Raw genomic sequence first — 23512 nt, 5'->3', positions numbered from 1 at the left:
CATTCGGCAGAGACTAAAGATACAGTTTTTATTTTTATTGTTCATTCTGTATTGTATTTTCTTTACATTGTTATTCATACATACTTGTGTATTCATATGCTTTCATTAACATATTCATTTAACAAATCTTTCACTCATGTATTCTTCTTTATATCTATTGTTTTGGATAATGTTTTTACTTTACATTTTGTTGAGGTTTTATGCTGATTTTACATTGATTTATCTGAATATTTTTCAAGGCAAGCTTCCACATCACTCATCTCTGAATCACACAAATACATCAAATTATTCACTGTAATATGAGACAAGAATACACAGCTACAATCAAATGTGTATCTCCACTACAGTAAATACATTTAGAAACATTTAGAGTTTATTAAAGGGGAATTTCAGCAGATCACTGTTCTTCATGCTTTCATGATGAATTTAGCATTAGCATGTACCTTGCTTGTGTGTGTTGTTATTGAGTGTTGATCATGTTGAGAAGCTTCGAGGATCTTCAGTTTGCTGGGTCTGGAAAATTCTGTGAATGTCCTAGAAACAAGATATATAACTGATTAATAAAAACACTTCAAAAGGCTTGACGAGTCCATTTTTCTGTGTGTTTTCTCTATTGACACTGGAAGCTTGCGTGGAACATGGAATAAAAGCCACAAAACTTGCTGAAAAGTTTCAAATGGATTAATCATTTAGTGCCTGGAATCTTCTGGTTAGATCATTTAATCCCTAAAATAATAAATGTATTTGCTCTCACCACTGAGCTCTGTGGTAGTATGTGTGTGAGATAATGTTTGTGTGTTATACTCACAGGAAGCAGGTACTGTGAGGATCCTTCTATTAGATCCTGCATAAAGGGATGCTGGGAAAGTGTGGAGAAAGAAATCTTCTCCTCACCCTTAAAACCCAACTCCTTAAACACCTTCAGCAGCTCCTGAACAGACAACAACACATTAAATATAGTCCTGTAGAGACTCGGGATCATCCGCTGATCTACAGAAAAACAGATTAGGCTACTCTGCTTCAAAAATGACTGAGTGTGAGATACTTTCCAGTGAACATCATCTAGACACAAAGATTTCATAAAATAGCTCTACATTTTTGAGACTATTATGAGAGTGAATAACACATGCACACTTTTGGCTATAATTATAATTGTTGGCTATGTTTATGGATTTGTTAAGTATTTTTGCCATCTTGTTATTTTAAATGGAAAAGTTTATCATTTGTTTATATTTCTAATTAAAATAGTTCAAATGAAATGGGGTTTGAGTTGGGCTGATGGATCTTTATAGGTTTGTATCAGAGCTGATCTGCTCTACCTCTCTGAATTCATCTCTGCTCCTGCGGTTCGGCTGGAATCGGTTCAGATATGAAGAAACGTGATCATCTCCACGACTCAGAACTCTGAGCACATCATCAACGGACACGCCCACTTCGTCAGACTCCTCCCCTCTCTCCTCCTCTTCATCAGCCTCGACTCCAGCGCCCTCCAAATACGGCACAGACTACAGCAGGAACAGTGGAGTAACCAATACAAGAGTAATTAATAAATGATGCTTGCAAATTACAGTAATGACAAATAGAAAACGATAAGTATTTACATTTAATCATTTAGCAGACGCTTTTATCCAAAGCGGTTTACTTCCTTTTGATTTTGGTGTAAAATATGACTCAAACAGGCTCTTGACAGGTTTTGTGAAATTCACCCACAAACTCATCAGCTCAGACGAGTGTTAACGGTGTCATACTGTGGGTGTTTGTGCTTGTACAGTTATCTTTGTGAGGACGTTTTGGCCAGTTCTCATTTTCTGATGCCCTTTAAAGGGCTGTTTGAGGGTTAAGACTTGGTTTTAGAGTTAAGGTTAGGCAATTAGTTATGATAATTGAGGTTAGGGTAAGGGGATAGGGATTGCATTAAATAAATGAATATCCTCACATAGATAGCCATACAAATGTGTGTGTTTTTACCTGTGTAAGTGGGCCGGTGTGTTTATAGTGCAGTGTGTGTCCGATCACGAGGCCCAGTGCTCTGGTGAAGCCCTGAGCCGGTTCAGGATGACAGCAGAAATACAGCAGCATGTTCAGATAGTCCAGCATCAGTCGAGATGTGTGTGAGCTCGCAAACAGACAGAAGAAAAACTAAGGGGGAAAACAAATGCATGTTCATACACAGATTACTGTACATGTTCAGAACATCTCAAAGAGTCACATTTTAAACCAATCAATGTTAATGTATTTACTGTATCCAGTGATGTTCAAACTGTTCAAAGCATTAAAGGGGTCAGTCAAATCACAAGGAATCAACTTTCAGAGCTTCAGAAGTGTCCACCTCAAAAAGGACATTTATTGAGACCACTCAGGAAAAATAACTCTTCTGATCTTCAGCACCTCAGATGGATCTCAAAAGCTGAAGTTTCGAACAGTTTGAGAGGCACGTCAATGCAGATTGTGTTGTGATCATGTTGCATTACCTTCTTAAGGTTGTCTAGTCTGACGTAGGGCAGAGGTTCAGTTGGGTCATCCGGGACAGGAGGATCTCTTTCACTGGAAAACCACAATTCAACCTGATCATAGAACAAAACAGATGATAAACTGAACTGGTGGACAAATAAATGTAGAGCAATAATATATTTGAGGTTTTGCTACAATTGAATTTTAATTGTAAAAGTAGCAAGCAATTGGAATAAAATGAACTGTGCAACCATATTTTCATTATAAAAATGTTGTATACTAGCCTACTGTGTGGACATCTGTTTGTGTTAGATCTGTGTTGTGTAATATGACCGTTGCAGTGATGTTCTGTGAAATGTGTGTGAGCGTAACAGACCTGTGTGTATTGTTCTTGTGTGATTAGTCTAGTTCCTGTAGTGTCGACGGCTCTGAAGCGCTGGAGGGTTTTTAACAGCTCGATCTGAGAGGGAAACGGCCACGGCAGAGCAGCGCTGAGCAGGAACTGACGCCAGTCCAACATCTCAGAGTCCTGAGCTAATACACACACCAGCTCATCTACCTACACACACACACACAATTTAAACAGACTTGTCTGTAAGGCATCATCTCATTTGACATGATTTGTTTTTGTCAATTACGATGTCTTAACACCGATGATCTCAAAATTGTGTATTCTTCACATTTTGTCTTGGATTGGAGCGCCACCAAAGTCCTTTTGATTTTATAGTTTATCTTTCATTTATAATTGTCTGTGTATCATATTTGCTAATCATATTGTGGATTATTAATATTAGTAAATTAGTACCAACAATTTGACATTTAACATTCCAATCAGATCAAGTATAAATTTATAGACCCTATGGAATTCCTTTGTTTCCACAATTTTTAGTTTGGACGCATTTCCTATTTAAGCAGGAAGTTGTTGTCTCTTTTTTATATACCCCAGCCAAAGCAATAAACACACTTTCTGTCTTCTGCTTTTCAAATGAATACATTTCAGCCACTATCTTCTTAAAGTCACCATGACACCAAAATGGACAATTCTTATTTTTTATGGAATATTGCAGTTTATTTTGTAAATGATTTATCAGTGCACAATGAACATATATATATATTTTTATTATTATTATTAATGTGCACTTGTAACCTTAATAAAAAAAAGTCCCCTCCCTCTTGCAGCATCATCTCTTCTCTGATGATGCGTTCACTGGCGTGAGGGCGGGACAACCTGTCACTCACATGAGAACCAACAATAGCAAGCCACAAGCATACGATCAATTCCTGATGAACAAAATGCTTTCCCGCCCTACATTTATCTTCCGAGCCTGGATATTCGTCACATTAGGGAAAAAAAGACTATCGCAACTTCTGTTTCATGTTGACTTTAAGCAATGGTTTGCAACCAAAGACACACAATAAACCATAATTTGCTCTGCTAGTCCGAGACGGAGGCGTTTGAGTGAAGATTACCTGTGAGGGAGTGATATGCATCCAGGGCTCAGACAGGACATCACTACCCATATGAGGAGAAGTTAATTCATGCAGATTTTCAGTCAACTCATTACTGCACAGCAGACCTAAACACACAACACAATAGAGTTACTAACTTCAACTGAAACATGTTCAATTCAGTTCAGTTCTGCTTAACTCTCATTCTGTTAATTCAGTTTAGCACACAATTTTAAAGGAGTTATTCAATCTAAAAACATGTAACTGACAAAAATGTTATTTTTGGGTGAACTATCCCTGGCATGTTGTGTAGTAACGCTGAGTCTGACCTGTCGGGGCGCTCTTGCTCATCTGAGCACAGAGGACGTGCAGCTGTTGGACTGTGAGAGTGCTGTTTCTGGGCTGTTCCAGCAGCGATCGGCGCGTGGCGGATACTGGACTCGTCACCACACGTGTGTCTCCATCCACGCAGAAATCAGCGCTCTGCAGCACGAGCTCATGATGGATCTGAACTGCATTCTCAATGTGCTTCCGCACAAACTCTGTCAGCTGGTCGATACTGCAAACACATGCAAACATATTATCCACATATACATGTCTACAGTATGATGAGATGAGCAGCACATAATATGATATTTTAAGGGTAAATAAATAAATCTTTTATTTTTTTCATTGAACAGAAGAAAATATATTAAAAGTATTAAAAATATTGACCCTACTGGTCAAAAGTTGAAATAATAATAAAATACAATTTAAAATGTTTTTAAAATAAGTCCTGTTTAATTTGATCAAAAATACAGTAAACACAGAAATATAGTGAAATATTACTACAATTTCTATTTCCCATGATCCTTCAGAAATCATTCTAATATGCTGATTTGCTGCTCATGAAATATTTCTTATTATAAAGGATCATATGACACTGAAGGCTGCTTAAATTACATTTTTATTTAAATTGAAATAAAAATGACAATATTACTAACATTAATATTGTGATAAAAAATCCCAATACTTTTTATTAAATAAATGCAGACTTGGTGAGCATAAGAGCCTTTTTGCAAAAACCTTAAGAAAATATTTTAAAAAATATATATTATTCCAAACTTTTGGCCTATATTGTAAAGCTCAAGTATATTTAAAATATAAAAAATGAGTTGACTAAGAATTTATATTGCAAAACAAAATTTTATAAATCACAGTATTTGTTGTAGTAAATTATATTTATGCTAATCTTAATTAATAATTTGTTAGTAATAATAGGTTTGTTTTTCTTTTTTAGCAATTATTTATTTTTTTGCTTTATATTGTGGTTTTGGGAGTGACATACGACCCGTTTATTTGAGATATTCAGCCATTTATAAGTACAATCATCTTTCATCTCTTCAGCTAAATGGATTACACTCCAGAAAGCCGAGACCGTGTCCTCCTCCTCTCACCTGTTGATCTCAGACAGAAAGCGAGCTCCCAGCCACTCCTCCATGTTCCTGTAGACCTGTTCTGCTCTCAGCTGAAGACTGCTCACGTTCCTCAGGGCATGAGCCTTCACCAGATCCAAACGCAGCTTCACCGCATGTTCTGCACACACACACACACACAGCACATTCTGACTGTTTATACAGTACATCGCCCACACAAACACATCTTGAAGCTCTGTACTGCTGACATACACAGTGATATACAAAAGCACAACAGGCACCATGAGACGATGTCAATGTCGTCCAAAAGCTCACGGCGTACCTTCACGTTTCAGTGCGGATGTGAACTCCAGTTTGATTCTCTTCCTCTCTGCCTTCCTCTTGACCTCCTCAGGGTTCTGCACCACTGTGGGCAGAGGACTGGGCACCTGAGGAGGGGTGGGAGCACCTAAAACACACACACCCTCATGTCAACACACACCAGTGCTGAAACTCATCCGTATGATGGAGTTGAGGGTCTTCACCTTTCTTTTTCCCTGCTTTCTTACGGTCCGTAGCAGAGTTTGAAGTCTGTGGTGTCTCTATGGGCTTCTGTTCTTCATCACCTTCCTCTTCTCGCTGCGTCTCTGCCAACACCTGAAACACAGTTGTGTGCAAACACACATGAAGAAGACAGATGATTTATAAAAGCGATTTAAAGACAGATTTAAGTGTAATTCTATGATGGAAAAGCTGAATTTTCTTCAGTGTCACATGATCCTTCAGAAATCATTCTAATATAATTGACAGAATTCTGGAGGAATGAAAGTATTATTATCATGATTACTGAGCCCAAACTTTTAAATGGTTTATGAACAATTAATTCAAATTAGTAACCAACATTATAGAAATTATAAAATTAAAAATAGCAAATAATGCAATAATTGAGTTGTAATTGAGAGTTTTTAAATTGGCTTTCTCTGTTATAGCATACTGTAAGTATAAACAAATTTGCATGGCATTAAACCATTTTTTTTTTCAATCAAATTAAATAGATGCTCTATTCATCTGCATTTTGACCCAATTTCTAAATGAAGAGTTCAGATGCAAAAGCCTCTAAGTGCCATTTGAAATTTTCTTCTAGAATGATCATTTTTATCAAGCTTGTATATTTAAGTTCAGTAATTTCACTTAAATGGCAATGAAGATTACCTATTAAATGTTATTTAAGTGAAATTACTGAACTTAAATATACAAGCTTGATAAAAATGGTCATTTTAGAAGAAAATTTAAAATGGCATTTAGAGGCTTTTGCATCTGAACTCTTCAAATGTTTACAGTTTTGTTTATTGATTTGAGTTCCCAAAAATGGCATTTCAAGGATTTACGACTGCAATCACACTCCTATTTGAACATGATTATGAATATTTCATTCTTCTGAACTACATCATGAATTCCTCTTGCCATAACTAAAAGATGCTTTTGCTGGTTTTGCTTTTGGATAAACAAATTAAATTTGTCAGTCAGATGATGTATATCAGTGACAGTAAAAACAACAGTAAAAAGATGATTATATATTTTTTAATAACCCACACACCATGTTCCTAACGGCGGTGAGTGCGTTCTGGAAGAACTCCTGCAGGAGTTTCTCATCGGGATGGTGGAGAACCTCAGAAGTGGGAGATCTGCAGGAAACCAACGGAAACCTGCAGCACAAACACATCCAATTACTCAACAATTATGCTTATTTTTTAAACACACACAAAGACAAAATTCTAAGCACACATACGATTTAATTTTCTTCTTGTCCTCCATTTCACAGTCTTTTTCTTCAGCACTCCTTACAGGTTTTTCTAACAGCGCAGGGCCAGAGCTGAAATAACAATGTAGAATATTTGAACATGTCAGGTCTCTCAGTGTGGTTCCTTAGAGTCTGTTTTAGCATGAACATATTTAGATCTGCAAGTGTTGACCAAGTATCACCTCTTGGTAGTATGATAAAAATATGAATTTTACCACACTGGAAAGTGACAAAATTAATATTGGGATACGATATTCCACACACACTATGCTTTGTTTTATACTGGACATGTAGGCAAATAGGTGAAATTTGCATGTATATTGCAAAACTAGTAAATGCTATTCTAAACACAGCCATAAAGTCATACATTATGAGATAAATCATGATGTGTAATGCTTCATTTTACATTTTTGACTCCTCTTGCTCAACATGCTCCTCTGCAGTGATGTCAAGCAATGGGACGCGATTGAAGCCACGTGTGGATTCAGGAAACGCAGTTTTACACATCGCTGAATAATAATCTCTCAGCAGACACAGGGAGTCTTGAAAGCGGCCCACTTCTATCTGTACACACACAGAACCATTAGACTTCAAACTCATCCCAGACAGGTTTGTGAAGTGTTAGAGGAGTGTGTGTTACCTGCATTAATGCAGAATATTGGTTGATTAGTACAGCAGTGTGATCATCTAACCAGCCGTCATCAATGACTCCTGCTCTCTCTTGCTCCGCCTCTTCCTTGCGTTTATCAGAGATGTCCCACAGACGCTCACGCAAGTCCTGCACAAAATGAAAACACACACTCATTAGAATGAAAGTTTGATTATTTTTTTGCGACATATTTACTTCTGGCTAATTTGTGATAACCCTGCAGCAAACAAATGCTCACTGAAAATGTTAAAAATGTTTAAATTGCACCAAAACTTTGGCATCTGTCAACACTTTGCACTATACTGCTTGTTGACTTTTTATTTTTCCATCAAATAAAATGACGTTTCTGGATTGGTTTTTAACATGTAACATCAAAAGTAATGATATACTTGAAAAACATTGAACATAGATGTATTTAACATGTATTTAAGATGTATTTAACAAATATAACATGTACAGTATTTCCTTGTTTTATTACTGCAAATAAATATACGGCATATATCACATAAAACACATGATTTATTGTTTTGTATATCTGTGTTTTCTGTGCTGAAATGTAGCATTTTTTTTGCCTGTCAAAATACAAACTTGCAGAAACGTCTTTTTTTTTTTTTTTTTTACAAGTTACGCTACAAAAATGATTTAACCAAGTTTTTTAGTCTTGTCTCTTTCAGTACACATTCTTAAATCAAGATACACTGGCTTGAGAAGCAATATTGGGTCTTCTGAAATATGTACTTGTACATATTGGGTTAAAATTAAGTGATGTTATAGTCAATAAAGTATAAGATAATCATTTTATGTAGTATATTTTATTTTTCTTCACTTGTTTTAAGCATAAAGTCTTTATATCTGATGTCATTTTTATTTTCAAAGAAATGGATTTTGATTTTTGATTTAAGAATGTTTAGATATTTGTACTGGAAAACGAGACAAAAATATTGAGGAAGAAAATAATTTTTTCGCAGTTCAGGAGTGTCTCACATCCAGTCTTTGATGGAGCTCTCCTTTGGTCTCCTCATCCTCTCTGATGTTGTCAGGAACGCCGTTATAATCGCGCTGCCATGCGCTTACAAACTCCTGCTTCAGATCAGGCTTCTGTAAGTACTGCCTGAAGTTCTCCCTGAAACACACACACACACGTCATACACTCACACACATATTCACAGAGCCTCACGTCACACACAGGCGGGCGCTGTTCTCTCACCGGGTGTTGTAGAGGTGGTGAATGATGAGCTCGCGTTCACCGCGGAGGTTCTGGATCACTGTTTTGACGTTAGTCACATATGAAACACAGACGTTCTCCCAGTACGGAACAAGATACTCTGGAATCTCCTACAAAAAGATGAACATAAGAGAAAAACACAAAAACTGACATGATGTAAATGGATAATTTCATACTTTTTGTGTGCCAAAAATGTTTCAGTTTAGTTGTTGCAACCATTGAACTATACAGTCTTAGATGTTTATATTAAATTTGAGTTTAATACAAATACCTTTCTATTTATCAAAAATTCTTGAATAAATGCATCATGATTTCTTTAAATATATTAAGCAGCACCACTGCTTTGGAATGATGTCTCAAGGATCATGTGACACTGAAGACTCGAGTAATGATGCAGAAAATTCAGCTTTTACTTATTTTAAATTTTAATAATATTTCACAATATCAAGTTTTTTTACTGTATTTTTTTACCAAATAAATGCAGCTTTGGTGAGCTTAAGAGACTTCTTTCAAAAACATTTCAAAATAAATCTTATGGACTCCAAAATTAAAAAATTTGAACTGCAAAAATCAAAATGAACAAATCTTTTTTTCGAGTCATTTCATTCGTTGAATGAACCAAATGACTCAAAAAAAGATCTGTTCGTTTCGATGAACGAGTTCGAACAGGAGAGTCACGAACGCTCATCACAGAACAGAGCAAGGCGAGCATTTGAGCTTATAAAACTTAAACTTTTTTATTTATTTTTTAAATGAGCGATCGTTTCGCTAGATAAGACCCTTATTCATCATCTGGTGTCGTTTAAAGCTCTTTGAAGCTGCACTGAAACTCTCATTTGGACCTTGAACCGTTTGGTTCCCAATGAAGTCCATTATATGGAGAAAATCCTGGAATGTTTTCATCAAAAACCTTAATTTCTTTTCGACTGAAGAAAGAAAGACATGGACATCTTGGATGACATGGGGGTGAGTAAATTATCAGCAAAAGTCTTTGTAAAAACGATCTACTGGTTGTAAAAACCAGAATCAAACTGATAAAAAATAGATCAAACAGACTCTTTGAGTGTCATTTTTCCATGTTTAATGGAAGCATCTGCCAGTTTTTTGAGAGAAGGTGTGTTTTGTGTGTGTATGTGCCTTGGGTAAGGGTTCCTCCACATAGACCCTTCCAGCAGATTTTGGGGTCATTGGTGAAGACTTCCCAGAGCAGGCACTTTCTGGACGCCTGTGTTCGGGTGAGGAAGACATTTTCCTGGAGTGAACCAGAGCTGCTTCTATGGGTCAGGGCAGAGAGCACACTTCACTAGAGATGCATTTACACAAGGTGCACATCAATAATGTTAAAGTTGTAGGTAAGGATGGAAAATGTCTACAACATGTTTGAACAAGTACCAATTAAAACTGAATTTTAATTCAGAATTAAGAAGTTTAGCCCTATAAAGCCTCATTTTTGCAGAAAAATGTTGCACACAATCTGCTACATGCCTTCTATACTTTTTAGCACGTGAAATGCCTTTTTCTATAATTGTAAAAAGACAAATAATTGTTGAGGTTGTGGTTCATATCTCTATTTACTGTGAAATCTTTACAGATTTTACAAGCAAATGTAAGAATAACTTTTATATTGTAATTATTATTTCAAGATGAACACTTGATTTACTTGATTATCCATACATCATGTTTTAGAAGTCATGTAAAAATGTGAATATCAAATATGATCCATCAGGCTTTTCTCTTAATCATCATTGTATTGCATTGCATTATATGTTTTTTTACCCCACAATTAAAACTACAGAGCTTTGGTCATAAAACTAAGCATTTAAAATATCATCTAATTTTTTGCTAAGTTTGGGCTTCTGAATAAAACTGAGCTCCATACTCTCATTATAGAGTAGTGTATCAAGAAACACATGTCATGCTTTACAAAGTTAAGTAGTCGAAGCAAGTCGATATACCTTTTTCAACAGAATCCATAGTGTCCATCAGAACATTCTCCACGTTTTTGAAGAGAGTTTCCTCATCTACATCTGCTGTGATTTTTACAAGAATATTCTGCCGATCACCAAACCATTTCTCCAGTTTTGGCCATGTGTCATGGAACCCACTAATTCTATTAAAAAAAACATAACAGAAAACCAAATTATGATCATTTTGTGCTTTAGAAATAACTTTTAAAAAAATCTGAAAGTCACAATATTGTTTCTCCATAATATGACTTTTTTCAAGTGAAATAGCATTCAATAAGAAGAAAACCTGGATCATGTTAATTGGATCATGTTATATCAAATGTTAATCTATTTGGTAACACTTTATTTGAAGGGGTGTGCATAAGACTGATATGACACTGTCATAAACATGACATAACACCTGTCATGAACATGAAGGAGTCTTTATGAATATTTATGACTTTTGTCATTAAGTGTCATTCGGTAAATTATGACACTTTTAATGCAAAGTTGACATTGTTTAAAATGTCTTTGTTATGACAACTTGACATTAACAAAGACAAAAATGTCTTGATTATGACAACTTGACATTAACCAAGAAATCATAACCTGTCAAAATATGTCATAACAGGTATAATGATCAAACCTAAAGAAGTTATTTAGCTTTGGGTTAACATTACATTACCCTGTCATATGTGGTTGGTTTTGACTTTGGCCATCATGACACCATTATAACTGTGTCATGAATATTTTACTTGTCCTCAAGTAAAGAGGAACACATTGTACTAGTTATAAAGATGTCATTAAGGGTTATTACACTGTCAAATGCTTTGCCAACAGTGTCATTAATATCTCCCCTTACCTCAAGTAAAGTGGAACACGTTGGACTAGTTATAAAGATGTCAGGTTGACAGGTTATGATTTCTTGGTTAATGTCAAGTTGTCATAATCAAGACATTTTTGTCTTTGTTAATGTCAAGTTGTCATAACAAAGTCGTTTTAAACAATGTCAACTTTGCATTAAAAGTGTCACAATTTACCGAATGACACTTAATGACAAAAGTCATAAACATTCATAAAGACTCCTTCATGTTCATGACAGGTGTTATGTCATGTTTATGACAGTGTCATGTCAGTCTTATGCACACCCCTTCAAATAAAGTGTTACCATCTATTTTCCTTGAAACTGGTGACACCATATGTTTAAGTTCAAGCTTGTTATCTATTCAACTGTAATTGTGTGTAATGTCTATATATTGTAAATATATACCACCGCGTGTTTTCACACACCTGTGCTGCATCTGTTTCGTCCCCAGGCTTTTGTCATCAGATACGGATGCTGGATCTTGTGTGTCCAGATGTGTTATACTTGTTTTTTCGTCTAGACCATCACTGCTTTCTCTCTCCTGCCCTCTGCTCTCCCCGTCTACTAATAAGTGAAGATAGCACAGATAAAACCAACAATGTCTGTCATGCTGTTAAAGTTGATAACATGATAACATCTAGTATTTCAATCTGTATAAACTCACCGTCCTGGCTCACGGCTCGCTGCAGAACCTGCTCATCTGACACGTCTAACAGCACCACTACATCCAGTGCAGGGGAGGGAGGACTCGGATCTTTAGGAGTGTTTTTATCTGTGGATAAGCTGCTTTGTGTTTTTGTCTGGGTCTTATCAGGTTGTGTCCCGTTCAGAGCTTTCTCCAGCATCTGAGCCTGACTGATGTCCACTGGGAACCCGTCAAGAATCCAGCCACTATCAGCAGGGATGTTCCTGAACAACAAGGCAGGAGGGATCAAACTGTTTTTTAAAGAACTAGACTATCTACAAGTCAAGTCAGGTCAAATGTATCTATCTAGCACTTTTCATAACATGCATTTGCTTCAAAGCTAATTTTTAGAAAATCGTGATGTTAAGTGTTTATAATATCTTATTATTAGAGTTGTGGGTGTGTAGACTCTGCTATTCTTTTATATTAGAACGATTTTTAGAAATATATCTCTATCGTTCAAGGTGTGAACGAACTTCATGCCTTATAGTTGTATTTAGCATATTAAAGCTGGGTGAGTTTACATTTTACGACGATACGTGTATGCAATAATGCCATTGAGATTTGCTATAGCGCCCTACACAAGAATACTGTATGTATGCGGATGAAGTTGGACATACTTTTGTATCCAACTTTATATATAGAGCTGTGCAATAATATAGTTTACATTGATTTTCCAATTATATAGCAATCTAGTGGTAGAGATTTACTACATACATTAGGTATAGCACATCCTGGTGACCCGTTCCTGAGTCAACATATTTAGTTGATCTTGGAACAACGTTCCTGTCCGAAAATTTAGTCCTGACCCGATCCATAAGCCTAACCCGACCCATAAGTTAGAGGGAAATGATAGTGAATAACACTGATGTAGAAGCACCTAACCCTGTTTGTAAGCCTAAACTTGGCATAAACTGTAAACTTTTCCCTCAAATCTGATTGGTTGATTGGAATGTTGTTCCAGGATCAACAAATATGTTGATCAAGGAACATGTTTCACTTGGTGAAATCAGGTTCTGCATAGGCATACACTTATAGTAGCTGTATAATTCATTATTAATTTGTTAATTCACCAAAAGTTCCATGATCACATGACCAGCTGAACTGTACTCAATTTATATCAGTTGGCTAACTGTACATGTATACAGAATTGTCATCTCATCCTAAATATGGGACATTGGAAATATTATGCAGAATATATAAACCCCCAAAAAATATTTTGGGATCAACGAGTCAGAATCAAATATTCCAGAGAGTGTTTTGTAGTGATGTAATATACAGTAAATCAAACATTTTATTTTAACTTGTGCAAAAAAACAAAATCGTTAAAGCATTATTTATAAATAAGCATTACAGCTCTTTACCTAATAGCATCCACTATGATGTCAACCAGAAGTTGATCAGGAACAGCTTTGCCCGTCCTAAGAGCGTTCTCTACCGCTGCACCACACTGCGCTCGCAACGACCACTGCACAACACAGTTTTGAGCGTCATGAACCATATCAAAGAGCCTAATGCTGATAATACAGATGGAGAGTGGCTATGTGTTTGCTTTTACCTTTTCTTTATCTTCTTTTTCCTGAAGCCCGGATGCCTCCTGCGGTCCTGATGTGTGAGACAGAAGAGTCGATTACTATTGGAACTTGAGTGAGCATTTCAATAGTAGATACTATCATTATTCTTTTTAAACCTTATCTTTATTGGGTTTTTGGGGTTAGTATAGAGCATTTATAGAGTACCAAATAATTAATACACTGTTAAATTAATGGGATAAATGTACATGATGCATACATGATACATAAACAAAATTATAAATTAATAATTTATTCTTGTGTTCAAAGCTGACTTTCCAGCATCAGTCTTCAGTGTCACATGATCCTTCAGGAATCATTCTAATCATTCATTTCTTACTATCAATGTTGAAAACACTTGTGCTGCTTCATATTTTTGTGGAAACCGTGATATATTTTTCTTTCAATTGTTCAAAATCGCCCCATATAGCCTCATTTACTATTCCCTACTTTACTCCACTTGAAGGATGAAAACAAGTGAGTGAATTCAGACACCGAGTGAGCAGCTCCAGTAGTAAGAAAATAATTATTTTGAACTCTGTCATGGAAACTATCATGTATAAACCTTAATTAAGAAAGATTTATAATTAATTAAAAAGCCACATTAAACCAGCGGTTTGGAAAATGGATGAATGGATGATTTGGCTGTGAGCGCCATCTTCTGGCGAGACACGGAAATTCAAATTCTTTTGTAACATTAAATGTCTTTACAAACACTTTCAATCAACTATATGCATCCTTGATTAATAAAAGTATTCTTTCCCCCCCCCCAAAAAAAATCTTACCGACCCCAAACTTTAGAATGATAGTGTAAATAATGTGAGTTTTAGAAATTGTCTAATATTCTCACAAACCTGACTCTGGAGGAGAGGATGTCTTCTTCTCTTCATCTCTCTCAGGCTGCTCAACTCCTTCTGTCGGAGGCCCATTTCTCTCCAGGTTCTTCTGAGCAAGGCAAATACATGGTCAGCCCCAACATGGGAGAAAAAGTGTAAATAATGGAGTAAATAAAATGTTTAATGTTTCTAATAAAGGTTTTGGTGAAAAATCTGACCAGTTCTGTTGAGTTTCTACCTCAAGAAACTTAAGAGTATTAACTGAAATAAGTTTTCCTGACCTGTGACGCTTTTTGGCTTTCAATCGCAACTTGTTTTTCCTTCTGATATTCTGATAGAGCATCCTGGATCAAAGCGTTGGCTGAGAGCACATGGAACCCAAGACCTAATTCCCAAAGATACAAACAGCAAGTCAGGAAATTTGGAATGACAATCCCAACGTCTGTTAGAGAATTAAATAGTTATAATGAATTTCGTTCTTCTTTTAAAATGTGGCTTTTTAGCATGCAAATATGTCAACATTGATTTTTTTATTCTATTGTTTTTTTGGGGGTTTTTTTTTTTGTAGTTATTTTGGTTTGTTATGTTTTAATTATAATTGTTGTATGTATATTGTATTTTTAGGTTGCCTATTGTACATCTGGCCCAGGACTGCAGATGAAAACTAGCCTTTTGGCTAACTCTGGCATATTTTGACTTGTCATGTTAATATGCACTGTCCTTGTAATAAATAAACAAATAAAATTTAGTTAATACAGTTCTGATGCATCATACCACTTTTCCTTCCAGTACAGCTCTTACTATGGGGAAGCATCAACTCTTACCGTTGCTGATCCTTGAGAGGCAGGAGGTTTTTCCCGAGAGGGTTTTTCCCAGCATGCACGCTCTGATGGTGAAACGGGGAAAGAGAGGACGAGGACTGCTGGCACTGGGTCGGTCTATCATGCTCTGTAGACGACTCAACACATGATCCAGAATATCATTCTTCACTGGTGAGGCTTGACTCTCGCCTTCTTCATCCAAAATCCACTCACCAATCATGGCCTGAAGTGAACAGACAGAAAGAATACTTGCACTGCCATGTACATTCATAGGAATTTCATAGGAAACAATTACGTGGTTTTCAAGAGAATGAATGGTCAGAGATGATATGAACTCCAAATACTTACCACATACTCGTTGTAGTCTTGATTATTGAGTATTTGAAGCTTCTCCAGCTCAATGATCTGTTCTGGTGTGGGGTCAGTAGGGGTGGGCAGCACACTGGCCACTTCATACAGCGGCTTACCACTGAAAAACAGCTCCATCCACTCCTGCATCAGCTTCACTGGGATCAGACTGAGAAAGAGTGAAGATGGACGTTTTCTTTTACCCACTATATTATTTCCTTACATACACTACCGTTCAAAAGTCTGGGGGCAGTATAAATCTATTATTATTATTTAGCAAGTATGTATTTGATGATCAAAAGTAAAACATGTAAGCATAAGTATCTTCACCATTAAAAATAATAAGGAAAATCTTGAGCAGAAAATGAGCATGATTTTTTTAAGGATCATGTGACACTGACGACTGATGCAAAGCTGAATTTTCAGCATCATTACTCCAAAGGAGTTTATTTATATAGAAAACAATCATTTTAATTTAAAATAATATTTCACAATTTGACTGTTTTTACTATATTTGTGATAAAAAAAATAAGAGACTTCATTCAAAAAGATTTAAAAAAATTCTGACTCTACACTTTCATAAAGTAGTGTCTATCTAAAACAATTTAGGTTTTATATATTTATAAGTTGTTAAATTGTATTGTATTATATTGTAATTTAACAACTATGCTTGATAATTTTTTAAAATGCACTAAGAAGTTATTGTACACACACTGAACTCTTTTTTTTTATTTCAAATAGCAAGAAAATGTTTCTTTTTCATCACATGAGCTTTTTAAACTCCATGACTGCTGTTTAGTAGAGTGATCAGGGACATAAATACTTGGATGTAAGAAGCCGAAATTCTCCAGCTTTTGTAGCCAGATCCACAATCTGTCCCAGAATTCCTCTGCAGATGTCGAAGTGTTTGCGATAGCGAGCCTGAACGCGCTCGGCGACTAGCTGTTTGTGTAGCTCATGCTCCATCCTGATCTGTTCGCTGCGCTCCAGGCGTTCCTGTTGGGCGAGAACCTGGACGGCAGCAGTGATGGGACAATCATGATCAAAACCTCTTAAAACCCTTGTGTTTTGTTTGTGCATATGTGTGTGTGTGTGTATTCTCTCACAGCTTCTCTATCCAAGGCCTCTTGGAAGTCTCGAAGGCGGCGTTCCTGGTATTGTCTCTCTTGGAAGATCCGGTTTTGTCGAAGTACCTCTTTCTGCTGTTTTATTTGCATCAGCTGCACGACGATCCTCTTCTCCTGCTGCGTCTGACGCATCAAACGACTGACCATCTGTTCCTCTCGCAATACCTCCTGCAGACAAATATCAGCACTATTTATGATCAAGACGCACAGCGGGCATAAAGTTTGACACTCAAACTGCAGTAACACGAGTAAGTCGCGCCGGCTTGTGTGTACTTGAACCTGATGTCATGTCGTGATGTCGTGTGGAACAACGCATTCTCATCCCAAAGCGCCATATACAACGCTTTTGCAAAAGCGTAAATATCCAACGCACATGGCACCCTTTAAGGTCTAATGAGACACTTCGGTTATGGTTAAGTTTAGGTATGGTGTAGGGTAAGGGTTAGACCACTAGGGGGCGCCTTCTGCCCAAATATATCTGCGTCTCATTTGACGTTAAAGGGTGCCATGTGCGTTGGATATTTACGCTTTTGCAAAAGCGTCCTATATGGCGCTTTGGGATGAGAACGCTCTGTGGAAATACAGCCCACTACTAAATTTCAGTTCAGGGATGAGTTAAATAAATGATTGGTCGATATTATGCATGAGAAATACATTTTGGTAAGTTGTAACATATCTTTCAACAGTGTTCGTGTTCTTTTACCATTAACATTAGCTAGTAGAGATGATCGGTTCACGTGCGCTAGGGATCTGTCGTCTAACATTTACAAGCGGCAAAACTGCATTTATTGTTTGAATTGCGTAATAAAATTAACAGGAGCTGAGATCGGTCTCTGTGTCCTTTTCTGTGCATGACAAAATGGATGTGGCGTGAGAGTGTGTGAAAACTTGTGTGTCTCACGGTCAATTTGTGAGAGTCCACATCAGGGAATGCTGTCTGTCAAATTAATTCAAACTAATGATAAAAAATGTAACATGAACAAAACGAATACCATAAACTAAAAATGCCTGGGCTTTAATTTTCCCATATCGTCGAAATGCACCGCCTTGTCTATGAGACGGCCTTTATAATTTAGTATTGAGATGTTGTTCATTTAGTCTCTAATCTCTGGAAATCTCCAAATGATCCACGTGAAACTGCGGTTTTCCAACCTTTTACTATTAGTTTTACTGATTAATATGCGCGAGGGAGACCCGCTCGCCCGTGTTGTTTGAAGACATGAGTGCGCGCGGCCGCGGAGGTATTTTTCTGGAGGTATACTGCCCCCATCTGGTATGGAATATGGTGTATGATTTGATTTTTTATCCCAGAAGGCACCTTTAACCACTGCACTATGCTAGTAATGCATTCCTAACATAAGCTGAAGTTTAACTCTGTAAATCCTGAAAAATCTATTTCTTTTAATGGAATAGTTTATTGAACCTTTAGACAAAAAAAAAAAAAACATCTAAAAAATGTTTTTTTGAGTATCATTTTTGATACATCCGACTCATATAATATGATATAGTGAGAATATTGAGCTAAAACAACACCTCAAATTTATTCAAAAATATGTATTTTGGTGCAGTTGCTGATATTTATATTAAGACAAAATTGTGATAGCTTGTAATGTAAATTAATGAGATCTTTACAGCAGTATATCAGATACTTACAGTACCATAAACTGCATATAAAGATTCTCCCAATAATATCTTAGTCTTAGTAAGATGATGTTTCAATGCTTAGCTTTATGACCAAAGCTCTGTAGTTTTAATTATTGGGGGGAAAACATAAAATGCAATGACTATTGAGAGATGAACATATAAACGTTCCTCAAAAGCCTGATCACATCGGACACTCAATTTTAACATGATTTTTATTTAAAAATGATGTATGGATAATCAAGTAAACCGATGTTGCTTCAGTCCAGTAAGTGTTTATCTTGAAATGTTACTAACAATATAAAAGTTTGCTTTATAAAGATTGTTAAAGATTTCACAGACTTGCACATGAGGAACCTGAGGGGGGACGTTTTTACAACTATACTAAAAGGCCTTTTGCTTTCTAAAAAAAAACACTATCAATCAGACGACAGAAGGCCTGAACTAGATTGAACAGGCTTCCAGGCAACAACAGGCTATCCAGCAAAGGCTATCCTGTTCAACAGGCTATCCAGCAAAGTTTTGATCATGTTGATAATTGAGAGGCTTTAGAAATCAAATATGGTGCAGTCGGCTTTATAGTTTTGAAATAAGCGACGCCATTGGTCACCTGCTGAGCCTCATGAACTTGGAGTTGTTCCATCAGAGCACGTCGTCTCCGCATCTCTCTCTGTTCCCGGGCAGCAGAGTCTTCCTCCAGATGCCGACGGATGCTCTCGATATACTCCTTGTTCCACCGCTCTTTGTCGCCTGTACTCATTGGATGGGTCACACGGCCACTGTAAATCCAGGTAAAGTTACATGTTACATCCCAGAGCTCAACTAATGAAGATAATATCTTCATTAATAAGACTAAGACGGTCAGTGAACCAACTGTGAACAGTGTGTCAGCCTGCTGTGGGTAGCTTCTGTGTGTTTGTTTGATTGCATTCATAGATTTTCCACATTATGCAAACATACCCGAGTAAGGCTTCACCGCCAGCTAGAGAAATCTTCTTCTGGTGCTTCTCAAACTGTTCTATCTCTCGATGAACATGCTGAAAATCATACTTCATCTTAAAGGGTCACAATCAAATCTGGTCAAAACAATCTTTGACAATTCATTATGTTTATCAATCCAGTCTGTCACAACATCCGTGTCATTTTTTCTATCCCAAAATCAAAAAGAAACAAGAAATTAACTAATGGTAATTCTCATTACTGTAATAAAATTTAATCACAGAAATACATCATTTACTTACAGTAAGCATGTATTTAAGCATCACAGTGCTGTACAGCTGGGTTATTTGAGTAATATATATAAACAAACAGTATAAATATATGAATAGCTTTTATTTTTATATTTTCAGTTTTATTCATTTTTCAACTTAAACATTAGAAATGTTGCTTACTGAAAGAAGTTTTTACATTTTTTAAAATCTAATATTCATACTTTATTTTATTTCAATTTTATTTTGTTTTATTATTTTATTTTTTTATTATTTCAATTACCAACATTTTTTTTTAACAGTTTTAGTTAACAATTACAACTCTGATGTACTATATTACAATAACGAAAACTTGCGAGAAGCTGTAAAAGTTGTGACGTTTTCCCACTCTCTTTGTTGGGGTTGTTTATGCTGGGGTGCGAGACAGGGTTTCTGTCATTAATTTAAGTTTCAGTTTAGAAAAAAACGTACAAAGATCTTGTGCAGTCTGATTGTTCTTTCATAAACCCGTCACTTAATGAGATCAAGATTTTACACCAGTAATCAACACAATAATACCCATAATAATCACTTTTAAATAGACCACCAACCATTCAATACGACATAGAATTGCATTCAAATATGTATAATCATCAAATCCACAATTTCATATTTCAAACATCATATATTACAGATGAATGATGACTTATAAATGTAGAACAACTAAATTATTACAATTTATTTATTCATTTCCTGATGACATCGTTACAACGTGCATAATTATGACAATAATGTCAAAAGTGCTGTTGTGTGCTGTTTACCTGAGCCTCTTGCTTTTTGCGAAACTGAAGGTGTTTTTCAGAAGCTCTCGACGCGCGAGTGTGTGGAGGCTTCGGGATCTGGATTACAGCTGATTGAATCTGAATCATAATCTCATTCTGTTTTCTGCGTGCCTGCCGGTGCTGACAAACAACAAATCATATATCATCAGTTTAATCAACACTATTACATTCCGATTCACCAACCATTAAAAAGTAAAACGCATTAAGAAAAAATTTAGAAGTTTCTGTTTGATGCTACTGAATAATAGAGTTAAACACATATATTTATCACTGGGAAATGTCAGCTGTGGTTTAGCTCTAGAAAAGCAGACCTTTTCAATGTCCTTGAGCCTCCTCTCCTCCAGGCGTTTGAGCCGTTCCTCTTCCTTCAGGTGTTCAGTCATGAACGAGCGCTTGTACATGTCCTGTCCTCTTTTATGGAAGCGCTTTGCGATCTTCTGCATCTTCAGATCCGCCTCACGCTTTACCACCGTCTTCAAGCGCTGTGAAACAAACATGAGACTCTTTTCTTTGGTCCTAAGGTTGCAGTGTTGGCAAAGCTAATCTAAACACGAAACGAACCAATTACCAATTATTACAAGATGACATATGCAACCTGCCACATATTAACTTGATTTTAGTTAGATTTCTAGATTATTATTATTTTTTAAATATCTTGTATTAGAAAACACAGTTTTGTGAAAAGTTCATCACATTAGAATGATTTCTGAAGGATCATGAGACACTGAAGAATGGAGTAATGATGCTAAAAATTCAGCTTTGCATTACAGGAATAAATTATTTTTTTCTTAAATATTCAAAATACAATAGAATTATTTTAAATTGTAATAATATTTCACATTTTGTTTTGTTTTACTGTATTTAGTGAACATAACAGACTTCTTTATAAAAATCATACAGACCCAAAACTTCAGTAAAGTAACTGCACTTATTCACATTACATGACACTACTAATTGAAGTTTATGATTAATATGAATTATAAAATCTAAATGATAAATAGTGACATTAAAACCTTCCTACTGAGAAATTGTGTTGTACACAACCATTCTGTGTGGATCTTTAATATATTTCAGGGCAATAAGTTGTGCCAAATAACCAGCAACTAATGACCACCCCTGAGAGAGGAGGACAGAAATGAATTGATTCGATGTTGCAGTAACAGATCACCTCAGTATAGATGCTGTTCTCTATGCGGTGCAGACGGGCCGTGGCCACGGGCTTCATGACCTCCAAGGCTGTGGCAGTGAGGCCTGATTTCTTCTTCTTCTGTAGAAGGATGTAGAGCTGGTAGAGCAGCTGTGTGGCCGCCCCATGTCTGCCCTGCATCACTGCTTTGGCATTGCCAAGGTCAAAGGGCACGCCTAGCAGCTGCAGTGTGGGCTCAAGACGAGTGAAGTTATTCAGCTTCGCATTCGCCGTGCTGTGGAATAACATAAATATTAATAATTAAGATATCTATCTATGACCAAATCCTATCTATCTATCTATCTATCTATCTATCTATCTATCTATCTATCTATCTATCTATCTATCTATCTACAGTATCTATCTCCATCTGTCTATCCATCCATCCATCCATATCTATGAGCATCCATCCATAAAAGGATGGATACATATAAAATATATACATTTCATAAAAAATACTTAAAAAAAAAACATTTAACTTTTAATATATATATATATTTCTATCCACCCACCAATCACCAGTTCAACAACTCAATCAATCCAGTCATCTATACCATTTTTTTTCTATCCATCCATACAACTATATCCGTCTTACGTTATTCATTCACCGAACCGGAAATACAGATGTACAAATGTAACATAAAATACACATAAAATGTACATAAAATACAAACATAAAAATATGTAGGCATATGTCCATCCATCTATTCTAACGTTAACTTACTTATACCTTTGTTTGGTGAACAGGTGGAAGTCCTCCTGCAGCTCATATCTGTTCAGGATCTCTCCTATCAAAAAACCGTTTGCAAAATCCCTGGCGAAGGAATACGGCTCTGTAGAAGATTCATATAACATTAGGGGTGAAAAACGCGCAATTATTACTCATAGTTTAGCTGATTAAACGATACATTCAAGTATAAATACACACGTTTAAGGACGAAGCGTTAACTCGTTTGCTAACGGCTATTTCGTAACTTACCAACGACTTTTGACACCTGGAGCTCTGAATTAAGCCACTGACAGATTATGTCGGACATTCTGAGCGCTTAATTTTCTTAAGGAAATTCAATAATGTCTATATATATCGGTTTTAAGAAAATCTAGACATATGTGTAGTTTATGGATGACATTGTTTTGGGGAGTGTCTCGTTTTGGCTTGGTGTTGTCACAGAAACCATACTGGCTGAGCACAAAGGTCCAACTACAATTCCCTGATGGGATTCGTGGCAGAGAGAGTGGATGTACCTTGTGACCGAAATCACCAAGTAGTATACACAGTATATACACACACTTGTGTGTTTACTTGAATTTGTATACAATTTTGAAATTAACCGACAAATTTAAAATGAAGGTTTTAAAAAATCTTTGAATATCTGTAAGAAAAGCAATTTGTTCTTAAAATTATTATTTAATTCAATTGCGATCCTTTAGCTTTTGGCTCCAAATAATAATACGCATTTCCAAAAGTTGTATTATTTTATTTGGTTA

General features: G+C 36.2%; 1 protein-coding gene across 3 annotated transcripts; it reads right to left on the bottom strand.

Moving 5' to 3' along the window:
* Positions 1-20: 20 nt before the first annotated feature.
* spef2 (sperm flagellar and cilia associated 2) lies at positions 21-23199 on the bottom strand. 3 transcript variants are annotated; one of them, XM_089130594.1, is made up of 36 exons: positions 23004-23199; positions 22755-22857; positions 22007-22259; positions 21150-21320; positions 20818-20958; positions 19770-19846; positions 19420-19588; positions 17148-17336; positions 16865-17052; positions 16042-16210; positions 15697-15916; positions 15154-15257; positions 14891-14981; positions 14024-14070; positions 13830-13933; positions 12445-12689; positions 12206-12344; positions 10925-11079; positions 10107-10243; positions 8952-9079; positions 8729-8867; positions 7736-7873; positions 7502-7659; positions 7084-7167; positions 6892-7000; positions 5840-5951; positions 5638-5763; positions 5337-5475; positions 4230-4459; positions 3922-4028; positions 2828-3010; positions 2472-2564; positions 1969-2139; positions 1320-1505; positions 809-931; positions 21-534 (listed from the first exon to the last, which is right to left on the bottom strand). In XM_089130594.1, the coding sequence occupies exons 1-36, from the start codon at positions 23059-23061 to the stop codon at positions 475-477; spliced, it is 5046 nt and encodes a 1681-aa protein (XP_088986720.1). In that variant the 5' UTR covers positions 23062-23199; the 3' UTR covers positions 21-474. The 3 variants fall into 3 exon arrangements, with proteins under 3 accessions (XP_088986720.1, XP_088986721.1, XP_088986722.1); XM_089130595.1 differs by having other exon boundaries at positions 12206-12341; XM_089130596.1 differs by having other exon boundaries at positions 14891-14978.
* Between the last annotated feature and the right edge of the window lie 313 nt (positions 23200-23512).

The sequence above is a fragment of the Pimephales promelas genome, chromosome 4, assembly GCF_988280905.1.
Source record: "Pimephales promelas chromosome 4, fPimPro1.hap1.1, whole genome shotgun sequence".
NCBI lineage: Eukaryota > Metazoa > Chordata > Actinopteri > Cypriniformes > Leuciscidae > Pimephales > Pimephales promelas.
This window is presented reverse-complemented; position numbering and strand designations above follow the sequence as displayed.